General features: G+C 49.0%; 1 protein-coding gene across 1 annotated transcript in view; it reads left to right on the top strand.

Moving 5' to 3' along the window:
• The first annotated feature begins 1,622 nt into the window (after positions 1–1,622).
• The window catches only part of Dusp10 (dual specificity phosphatase 10), a 47,560-nt gene continuing 37,562 nt past the window's right edge, over positions 1,623–11,620 (top strand). The window contains exons 1-2 of the mRNA XM_004670104.2: positions 1,623–1,744; positions 3,927–4,769. Of these exons, the coding sequence (XP_004670161.2) occupies positions 3,968–4,769 (802 nt within the window). The 5' untranslated portion in view covers positions 1,623–1,744; positions 3,927–3,967. The remainder of the gene's footprint in view (positions 1,745–3,926; positions 4,770–11,620) is intronic.

Below are 11,620 nucleotides of genomic sequence, written 5' to 3'. Positions count from 1 at the left end.
ACTTATAAGGCGAGAGAGCATTCCATAGCACTCACAATGCTTTTTATTCCACTGTGAATATTTCTCATTTTGCTTATCATTTGGGAGCTAGGAGAAGGTGGGGAGGTACAAAACGGTTGTCTTTTGGGATTCTTTGATGTAGCTTTTGCATAGTTCATCTGGGTTTTCCCACCCCTTTTTTGACTTCCAGGACGATTTTTCTGCAGGTGGCTGGGTTTTTTTCTTGCGAGGCGCTGGCAGGCTGGCAGACTTTTGCACTTTTCTTTCCCCCAGGAGCCTCGCCCCGGCTCGCGGCCACTCCTCTGGCAGCAGCCCGGGGCGCCGGGAGGGTCGGTGGGGCGAACTGCCCAATTCTCCAGAGCCGGTCATATTCCTTCCGGCTGCTCACGCTGGACTCGGGCTCTTTTCCACCCAGAATGCCAGGCTGGCGGTCCTTGGCCGGCCACGAACCCTTTGCGGCAGAAGGCCTGCGGTTAAGGAGCGGAGGGCGGGTGGGCTGCGGGCGACGGACGCAGCCCCGAGACCTCGGACTTGGGGAGGAGGAGGACAGGGGACCCGGGGCGACGTTGGACGGAGGCCCGGGCTTGGGCTTGGACTGGGCAGGGGGCACGTGGGGCAGGCTCAGCGGGCCCGGGCCCGCCCAGCCCTGGCGGGTGGAGGCTCCCGCACAGCCGCTGAACGCGCGGCCCCGGCCGCCCGGGACGTAGAGCCAAGCGTCGTCCAGCGGGCATCCCTCCGAAGAGGCGCCGCCGTCGGTGTCCGAGTCGGGGTCCTGCGAGCAGGCGGGCGACGGCGGGGGCGTAAGCGGGGCGCAGAAGCAGGGGAAGAGCAGGACTGCGCGCAGTCGCCGCGCGGGAGAGCTGTAGGGCAGCCGGAGGGGCAGCGACATCTGCGGGCCGAGCGGGGTCCCGGCTGCCCGAGGGACAACCGGCCGGACGAGCACAGGGAGGAGGAGGAGCAGCGCCGGCCCCGGGCTGCGCGGTCACGGCCAAACCCCGCACACGGGCCCTGATGACGTCCGCGTGGTGGGGGTGGGAGGATGTCTCGCGTTCGGGGTTCGAGTCCACCGGATCGCGGGAAGTCTTTGGAAAGTTCACCCTGCACTTGGGAAGACCGAGCGGGTCCTCAGAGCTCAGTCCCCGGCACCGGGGTGGTGGGTGGGGATTGAGAGGGGTACGCGTGGCAGGGTCTCACACGTTCGCAAGAACCAGTTTCAGCCGGCGCGGCCGGAGCAGTCAGTCCATTGACAATTCAGCCCCGGAAAGGGTTAACAGCATCCCGCCACCGCCTCGGTTTACATGTAAATAGAGAGCAGCTGCTCCGCGCCGCGCGGGCCCCGGCTAGGCGCTTTGAAGTTTTTGATTGGTTGCCAATGACATCACCGCCCGCCGTTCTGACACTCGGAGCCCTAGGCAGCGGCCAGGCCAGCCCCAGGCCAGGCCCCGCCCCCCGCCGCCGGCCCCGCCCCCTTCCGAACCGCGCATTGGCTGCGGGCCTCTGTGAGGTAGCGGGCGGCTCCGCGCGCGCTCTGATTGGCTGGGCGCGCCGTCGCTCGGCGGCCGCCCCGCCCCGCCCCGCCCCGCCCCCTCGGAGCCTTACATTTACAGTGTAGCAAAAGAGAAAGTAACTATGTTGCTGCTGGAGATCAATGAAGCCCGGTGAATGGGGGCCGAGCGCGAGCGCCAGCGCGTAGCTGAAGCCCGGCGCCCGGCGGTGGTGGTGGAGGGCTGCATTCATTAATGAAGTAAGTGGAAGTGACCGCGGCTACTACTGGGAGCCCCGGGGGGTTAGTGGTGAGGTGTGTGTGCGCGCGCGTGTGTGTGTGTGTGTGTGTGTGTGTGTGTGTGTGTGTGTAAGAGAGGGAGAGAGACAGACCGAGGGAGACAGACGCACACTCAGAGAGACCCAGGAGAGGAGGACCCCACAGCAGGTAAGGTCCTAAGGTTCCTTGGCTCCTGTGCGTTTACACGCTCTCTGCAGTCTACTTGGATTGAGGGGTGAAGCAGAAACAAAAACAAAAAAGCCTGAGGTTCTTTGGGATGGTTTGCGGCAGTTTTGAAAGCCCGGGGCTTGCTTGTGCGTTGTATAGCGAGGAAGGGGGATGCTGAGTAGTTCCTCAGCAATGGGCAAGGGGCATTTTCTAAGCACTTAATTTTCTCTCCAGCCCCTGCCTACTGGTGGAAGTGGGGGAGCTAAGGAGGAAGGGATGGGTGGTGGTGGCAGCTTTATTGCCCAGGCCACACTGGATGGCTTGACCGGCTCTGCACGCCTGACCCTGTGCTGCAAGGATGCAGATCTGGGTGCACTCGGGTGGAGGCGGGGGTCCCGGCGTGTCCCTGGGAACACTCACAGAGGCAACGGGCTGTGGAGCCTGATGGACCCTACCAGGTAACACAATAGTAAAGACTTTTTAACTGCTTGTTCCAGCTGGGAAACACTTCTGGGTTCTGGAATAGTACTAGCTCTGCACACACACACACAAAAAAAATACTACGCAAGGGAGACAGGGAAGGAGGAGAAAGACAGGAGATTGGAACCTTTGCTCCCATCCAAAGGTGGGGTAGACAAAGCGAGTCCATGGGGGTTATACCTGTGTGGGTATGAGACCCTGTGTGTGCGTGTGTGGGTGTGTGGATTCCGCCTGTGACATTTTGGCTCTGTGTCAGAGAATGGTGACAGTCGTGTGTAGAAGGGTGATAGATGCCATTTTCCCAGACAGCTCTTAAAGTTCCTTTAGTTGAGCGGCTCTTGCTTGAGATTCAGTTTCTTTGCCATGTGCCTGTACAATAGGAAGAGAGGAGCCAACCAAACCGTGTTGTAAAGAGGTTTCCCGGACCCAGCTCCATTGAGACTTGGTTTTGGGACACTGGTTTGCATTGCAAAGGGTACATGTCTAGGGGGACAGAACTGTCCCTTTGCAGGCACCCTCAGAGGAGACTGTGGTAGTCCCCAGTGGGCAATACTTCCTAGTTAGTCTGTCTTTGGTGAAGGGGCCAAAGGAGTTGTCTTGGTCCTTTTTCCAAAAGGGGTCTGTACAGATTGAAATCTTATGCTTAGTGGCCTCTGCAAGGGAGAAAAGCTCCTTCACAAAGCCTGTGTCTGCCCTCCGGGGAGATGGTGGGGTAGGGGACTTGCGGTTCTTTCATTAGAGTCATAGTTGGAAGTGATGGGTCTGAATCTGCCAGGAGTGGGGTACCTGGACGCAGCTCCTTAGTCTGAGACTTGATTTTAGGACAGCAGTTTGCAATGCAGAGGGGACATGCAGATATGTTTGGAAGCCTAATGGAAGACAGGTGAGATTTTAAATGACTACATGTGCTGTCCAAAGGACCCACCAGAATAGAAGGCGACAGTAGCTCTTATTCACTTAGGGAGAACACTGTCATTCCGATTTGCAGAAAGTTGACATCCAGCCCTGACGTATGTTTAGCTACTGTGTACTTCAGTGAGCCTGCCGCTTACTCATCTCTGCCCCTGCTCTGAGTGAAGAAATGACTCAGGAAGCAATGCACAGGTGGACACATGGGTCTTTCTCAGGTGCAATGTACTTTTACCCAGGAGAGGCAGCCCAGAGCAAAGGTCTCTGCAGAGCCTTCCTGTCTCCAGCTTTTCTGACTCTTGGTGCCTTTACTTTCTCTGAGGCTGAACTTTGATGTAGGTCTATGAAAGGTGGTTCATTTACATCTCTGATGTCACATCTAATTTTAACCTTAGACTTAGCAGCAACATAGATGGGGCCCTCAAGTTGGAATCCTCTCCAAATACATCAAAAACGAGTTTCAGGCTTTGATGGTTAGCGTGATAAAGGGTACCTAGGATGACTTTGCTGAGAGATTTACAGACAGAGGTCTGTCCTAGAGACTGGATGAGCCTGCCTTTTGTGTCACATGATTTTATTCTTTCTTTCCCCTTCCCCTTCTTTGCAGACTCTTGAGTTCTTCCTGAATTGCCAGTTTTCAGCCTCCTCATGCCTCCATCTCCTTTAGACGACAGGGTAGTGGTGGCACTGTCTAGGCCCGTCCGACCTCAGGATCTCAACCTTTGTTTAGACTCTAGCTACCTTGGCTCTGCCTCTCCAGACAGTCACAGCCATCCCCCTGCCATTGCCACGGCTGTTGTGACCCTCAAGGCTGCGAATCTGACGTATATGCCCTCATCCAGCGGCTCTGCCCGCTCTCTCAATTGTGGATGCAGCAGTGCCAGCTGCTGTACTGTGGCCAGCTACGACAAGGACAGTCAGGTCCAGACCCAAGCCATTGCCACCGGCACCACCATTGGAACCTCTACCACCTGCCCTGCAACCCAGATGGTCAACAACAATGAGAACACAGGCTCTTTAAGTCCATCAGGTGGGGTGGGCAGTCCTGTGTCGGGGACCCCCAAGCAACTAGCCAGCATCAAAATCATCTACCCCAATGACTTGGCGAAGAAGATGACCAAATGCAGTAAGAGTCACCTGTCCAGCCAGGGCCCTGTTATCATTGACTGCAGGCCCTTCATGGAGTATAACAAGAGTCACATCCAAGGAGCTGTCCACATTAACTGTGCCGATAAGATCAGCCGGCGGAGGCTGCAGCAGGGCAAAATCACGGTCCTAGACTTGATTTCCTGTAGGGAAGGCAAGGACTCTCTCAAGAGGATCTTTTCCAAAGAAATCATAGTTTATGACGAGAATACCAATGAGCCGAGCCGGGTGATGCCGTCCCAGCCTCTTCACATAGTTCTGGAGTCCCTGAAGAGAGAAGGCAAGGAGCCTCTGGTGTTGAAAGGTAATACTCCCTGCTTCTTTCCCAAGAGCCATCCTGGTAGCTGGTTTCTATACTGGGTGTTTCTTAGAAGGACCTGAATAACCTTTCATCTTCTCTTCCATCCTTTTCTTTCTGGTATACTAAGAAAACCCTAGTGATGTTAAGTTGGCCAGAAGATCAAGGTCCCAACCTTGATTGGACTTCTAGTTTGTGCTGTTCCAAGGCATGTCACTTGAAATGACTTTTCTCATCATTTCAAAAGGGAGTTTTCACCACCAAATGGTATCTCTCAATTCTTGCCTAGTCTGGTAGCTTAGTTCAATCCTTAAATAGTTGGAAAGTTATGGTCACTCAGACCTGACCAATGTTGACGGGCCAGAGGAAACACCACCTATGTGAATGGCATGTGAATCTGTATTTGCCAGTTCTTTGAGGGGAAAACTCTTCCACTTTCTTTTCTCTCTGACCAGCTTGACTTTTGCATAATTTATAAAGTGACCTTCATGAATGGCAGAGGCATTTATTTTAAGGCCACATGCAAAGTTCGCCAAATATATCCATTTACTCTGCCGAAGCTCCAAAGGGTCAGAGACACCTTTATGAGTACTCTCCAACTCATTGGTCTTCCTGGCTCCACCTGACAACACTTGGCCTCTGGGTCTTCCCAAGGAGGAGTCATGGGTTCTCCTCCCCTGTACACTCAACATGGAATAACTCCGAGGTTATTTGGAGCTGAGTCCCAAGATGAAGAATTAATAACTTTTCTTTGAGCTTCTTCCATACAGTGCTGCCTAGACTTCACACACACTCTCCTTGTGCCTCTTTGCTCTACAACACTCTATTTTGTGGGGCACTAAGCATCACTCTTCTCTTTTCTTTTTCTTTTCTTTCCTCCTTCCCTCTCTCCCTCCCAGTCTCTCTTCTTCTTATTTATTTATTTATTTAATTAATTAATTTTATTTTTGAGGCAGGATCTCACTCCAGCCCAGTGTGACCTGGAGTTCACTGTGTAGACCAGGCTGATCTTATATTCACAGTGATCCCCCTACCTCAACCTTCCAAGTGCTGGGATTAAAGGCATGAGCCACCACACCTGGCACCTCTTCCAGCATCATCTACTATTTTGGTGGTGGTGAGTGGTAAACATCTTTATCCACTCTGGTGTTTTAAGTCAGGTTTTCAATCACTGGAACAATCTCTGAGAGTGTCTGCATCAAAGGCATTTCTGGGTTCTTTTGAACACTTTTCCCATTTAAGTTGCAGCAAGCTATCTAAGCAATCAAGGTAGTTACTTATCCTTGTGGGGCTGCTCCTCCCCTTCTCCTGGTCTTCTGAATGATGCATTCTAACTTTTGTCTGAGAATTCTGAATTCCTTTACTATGTAACTTAAATTCTCCCACTCCTTCTCCAGTGGGATTTCACGGGACACAAATACCTCAAAAGCACACCTTGCCTTAGGGCTTATGGGCTTGGAGTATAGGAACACATAGGAACCTACAGCAGAGTGTTCCGGAGCTTGAGGCATGCCTTCTGGTAGTGGCAGGAGGCTTCTTGGAGTTACAGACAAGTCTTCGTTCCTCCTGTATGGCTCTGGGTTTCATCTCTACCTTTCTGTTCGGTTGACTTCTAGTATTTCCCAGTAGGTTTACCCTGCTGCTGTTCTCTGGCATCATCTTGATTTGGCTTTTATCTTTTCCAGATGAGAAAACACCACCTACAGATTTCCCACTTGTGATCATTTGTCTTGGGGAACCAAGGCAAATCATCTTGCTTGTTTCTTTTTCTCCTACAGACTCCATGCTTTGGTAAAGGGCAGGCCATTGGAGTTGGTAGGACCCGAGGAGAGGTTTCAAGCAAGTCAAATTAAGATGACCCTGAACTTGAACATAGGCGGGTTAGGAGGCGTTGTGGGGCCCTGTCCTCTATTTTGCCGTGGGTCTTATTGTGTGGAAGGGTCGCATGTCAGTTGAAGAAAGGAGTCTCCTAGGGCTACTAATAGAGGTGAGGTTCCTCTGCCCCTTTGTTGTGGATACAGCTGAGGCTTCCAGCAGCCTGGGCTTGTTCCTTGGTGTCAGAGGAAGATTGCCTCAGTGGGGCGGGGCCGGATACGCTGCTGACCTCACCACCCAGCGCCCTGGCGGCCAGGCTGAGGGCTTGTCATTTCTGGTTGGTGCGACACCGCGGTGGCTGTTTTAGAAGACGCTCTGGTGGTAGAGGTTGGAATATTTGTAGTTTTGGGGGGGAGGCTTTCTCATCACATATCTGGGAATTTGGTTGAAAACATAGTTGAGGAACAAAAGGATCTGTCATCTACTTTAATATTTTCAGTATAAACTTGGTATCTTTGCAGTAATGGCCTAAGATCAGGACCAAGCTAAGGAAGAAGGGAAAGATGGGTCACTGGTAGAACTTCCCTTCTTACCCTCTCATCTGGGCAGAACAGAGGCTGATATATAGCATTACTGAGGTGCAGGATGGGATGGCCCTTTCTCAATGGGCATGGTGGATAGCTTCCCCCACGTTCTTGAGTGGGGACAAGCAAGGTCATTCTAGTGTGGCCTGTCTTCTGAGGCTTATTAAAGGGCTTCCCTCCTGGGCCATCTGTGGTTATAGTTTAGCAAGAGCAGTAGTGGTACCATTTTGGAATGAGTGAATTTTGTAGGGAACATGTGGCCGGGGTGGGTGGTTAGAACCTATGGTAGAAACTCCCAAGGCCTTGATTTATTTTCAGAGATTTTCAGAGATGCCTGCTCCATCCGAGACTCTGGTTAGTGTTTGTAAACACTGGTTGCTACCCTCCTCAGCCAAGTTTTATGTCCCCCTGTTTCAATGCCACCTTCTCCATTTTTGGTCCTGGCTGTCAAGCCCAGGGTGGCTGGGTTGCCATTTTAGTCCTGCGGTGTCAGGTCGGGAAGAAACTGATCGGAGGCACAGAAGCCCCTGGGATTAAGTTACTGTGCTAATTTACAGTCCCCACCCTGTTGTGACCCAGGACTGAGTCTATGTCTTACCATCCTGTGAAGAACATGTGGCATCAGGCTCTTCCTCCTGTTCACCCCCATCCAAGTGATCCAAATAAATGCTTAGGCATTCACAAAGTCTTTGAAAGAATTGGAATCTCTTGTACCTAACGTTGATTTCTTAATTAACCATCATGTGGATTCGAGCCTACATGAAGAAGAAGGATAGATAGATCTTTACCTTCCCCAGTAAGAGCCCCTGTTTTTTGCTACCATATTTTCATAGCTATCATTCCAACAAAGTTAGGTTCAGGAAAATCACCTACTTAGGATGAGACGTTGTCCAGCTGTCATTTCCTTAAAGGCAAGATGTGCGTTTAAAACTTTATTATAAATTATTTTCAAACATTTGGAAAAGTAGAACAGTATATAAAGAAAACCTCTATCCTGAGGAATGTGATTAAACAGGCCTTTTCTCTTTTTGGTTTTCCTTCCTTTTGTTGAAGTAGCTTATAATACACGGTAATATTTTAATGTTTAGAGTTAATATATTTTATAAGATGGTATACACATTTTAATTGCTCAGTACTTGAGTGTCTTCCTTAAAATATGTAATGTCACTGTCACTGACTGGCTGTTGGGTCTAAGGAAAAGTCTTTCTTTCCCTCCTCGAGCCCCTTGGGGTCTGTGTCACCTCCTTATCCTCATGCAAGTGGTATGTTAAAGCTGGGGCCTGTTTTTGCTATGTGTAGCTGCTGTCATATTTTACAGCCCTTTTTGGTGCTAGAGGCTTTTTGGAGGGGAGACTAAGTAAAGATAGGAAAGAGTGCAGGAGACTAACCCAGAGGGAGGAGTGAAACAGCGAGAGTTAAATATATACTATAGAACTTGCTTTAAACTACGGAACGATGAACAACATAGCTTGTACATTTTCCCTTAATCACAAATGATTTGGAAATATATGTAGGCACTATAGAGTTAGATGACAATGTGAGTGGCTATGCTCAGAAATCAGAGATCCTGTGAAAACATTTTATTTCTGCTTTTTGGGGGGTGAGTGATAAGAAAAACACTCCCATTCTTACATCTCAGGAATATGATAATTTTATGACATATCTATATTCATAAACATACCGTTATTATCCTGAGCCTCTGATTTATTCTGAAGTTTATATGCCAAGCATCAGCTGTGCCGCAGATAGTAGAGTTCAGGGGGAATTCTGTGTGCAGCAGACCTCGGCTCCCACTTGGTTCTTTCTTTTGATGTCCTCAGTAAGTTCCCTGGCTTTCTCATTTACAAACAGAGGATATAACAGTAGCTGTCTCGCAGTGTTCATTTAGGAATTCCATAAGTTAATGCTTGTCAAATGTCCATTATGGTCCTTGTACATGCTGAGGGCCCCATACGTGTAGCTCAGTTAGTATCATCCACTTAGCAGAAATGTCAGTGACAGTGAAAAGGCAATTTGGGCGCTTCCAAAAAAGTGCAAATAATAAGTGATATCTGACATGCGTGCGTGTGTGCATGTGTGTGTGTGTGTGTGTGTGTGTGCCTGCATATGTGTGTGTGTGTGTTGCTAGATCCTAAAAATAACTTGGTGACTATCACCTAGTTAAAATAACATATAGTTGCAGTGCCAAGTAATTGCAAAAACATGTTGGGTTAAGAGGCTGAGTAATTTAGGCACATCCTTGAATTATTTATTTGTAGTAGAACTGATAAACCTGTCTAACTCATGTTCCTTGTCAGAAAAATGAAAGTCTGAAAGTTTTCAACTTTGTTTTCTCCGACCTCTCCTCAGGCTGATTTATTTTTGGAAGAAGGGTTGTAGTGTGGCTATAAAAGGGGAGGTGGAAGGAGGGGGTTGCGGGCTGCTGCAGCCCGAGGTGGCAAGGATCCGGAGTGGGGGATGGAGGAGGGCGGAGCTGATGTCTGCCCTTTTATTTGAGGGAGACCTGAGTGACCCCTCAACCCCTGAAATTCACCCAATAGCTCTGTGAGACATTGCAGTCTACTCTCTTCTGCCTGAAAGAGAATGGACGTGAGCCCGGAACCCCATTTTGACTTTTTTCACTGTGGCTTCAAAGCTAGTCTTTCCCAATGGACCACTGTGTGTGTGCTCAAATGACTTCTCAGAGGTGACCTCTCCGAGGCCCAGGCCAGGTTAGTTCCAACAGGACAGGATGAAGAGAGAGGCAGACTGGCTCGTAGATAGCTTCTGGCAAGTCATGTCCCATGGCCTTTAAAAAGAGCCTCTCGCAGCAGATGAAGGGAGATAAGTTGGTTTCAGCATAGAGAGTGGGGCCACATTCCCTAAGACCATTCCGATTCAGTTCAGATCAGTTATACTGGCTGGCATATGAGGGACAAGCACAAGAAATTCTTCCCTGTCAGAGCAGGCTGTAGTGGATAAGGATCACAGATTTCAAAAAGCAGGGCAGGGTAAAGAAATTAGACAATGAGGTTTGCCTAATTCTGTTTGCCAAGGTGTATATTTATAGGTGGAAAGGGAGAGGAGAAGGTGTGTTCATGTACTTTGCTACTTGGTCCCTTCAGCCAATCCGTCAGGATATGTGACAAGATTACAGGTGCAGAAAATGTCCCTCCTACAGCCACCTTGGGCTTAGACTTTCAGAGGGCCAGGGAGAGCCTTTGTGGCAGACTGTTTCCTTCGACCCTCTGTTGTGTGACAAGCAGTAATCGCCATCTTCCAGCGTCACTGGAGAGCAGTTGGGCATAAAAACAAAAGTCACTGCAATGCTTAGACAATTTCATACAAGTTGGTACAAAAAGATATACTGTACAGTAAGGAGAGGACTTCTGATGCTGTGGTTTACCACATCATCTTTTCAGAACTGGAGGATCTTAGATGCTCCTGTGGGAAAGAACTTGGGAAGGCATTTCATTCCATAGCTCAGTGCTGTCACCTGTGGGTGACTGAAAATGCATGACGCTCAGTTCTCACCTGCAGAGCTTCTAGGCAGATTGGCCTGGGGTTCAGCCTGTATGCACACTAACATTTCTAAAACCTTCCCAGATGATTTTAACCTGCAGTGAAATTTGAGAACCATGGATGTAGTTCAATCTTGACATTATGCACTTATGGAAATGAGGCCTAGAGAGGTTTATCACTTGTCCAAGGTCACATGGATGATTAATTTGAGAGCTTTGGTTCTGAATACTAAAGTAGGTCTTGCTAGGTTTGTAGACTGTGTGTGTGTGTGTTGTGTCTGTGTTAGTATCAAATACTAACAAAGTCTAATGTACAGCATGAATCTTAATAATCTAATGTATAGCATAAGGTATAATAAAATGATATATCTAATCAATACTTCTGACTACCAATACTTAAAAAAAAAATTCATCCCCAACTAAAAAGGCTTAAGTTGAAGGATTTTGAAAATAAGCAATTTATGGTCTAGATTTTACCTGGGACCCTAAAAATAATGGGCCAAACACTGAATCCCATTGTCTAAAGAACTTAATTTTTTAATGAAAAGCCAAACAACATGTCAAAATCCACCCAAATAAGGACTGGGGAAAGTAGCAGTGGCAGCCCACTTGCCTTGTAGGTACCAGGATGTCATCCCCAGAACTGTCAGAAAAAAAAAGGAGCTCAAATATGTCAGGACTCAAGCTATTTTTTGGTAGGTAGCTTCATGATGATACAACCTGGTAGGTAGAGGCATCCATTTGAATGTAGCGTGACTGTTACTGAATTCTCTCTGGGTGTCGCTGGGGAATCTGCCATCACGATGCTTGCAAGCGAAGTGCTAGGGTGAGAGCATGTGGACAAGGCCAGTTTCCGTGTGTGTGTGTGCGTGTGTGTGTGTGTTCTCAATCCTTCAGTCTTGTTTATGGAACAGCTCATCATCCCGAAATATTGTTCTTGCAAGTATATTTGTACTAA

This window comes from Jaculus jaculus, chromosome 1 (assembly GCF_020740685.1).
Source record: "Jaculus jaculus isolate mJacJac1 chromosome 1, mJacJac1.mat.Y.cur, whole genome shotgun sequence".
NCBI classification, from domain to species: domain Eukaryota; kingdom Metazoa; phylum Chordata; class Mammalia; order Rodentia; family Dipodidae; genus Jaculus; species Jaculus jaculus.
Note: the sequence above shows the minus strand (reverse complement) of the source record. Positions and strands in the feature narration are given on the sequence as shown.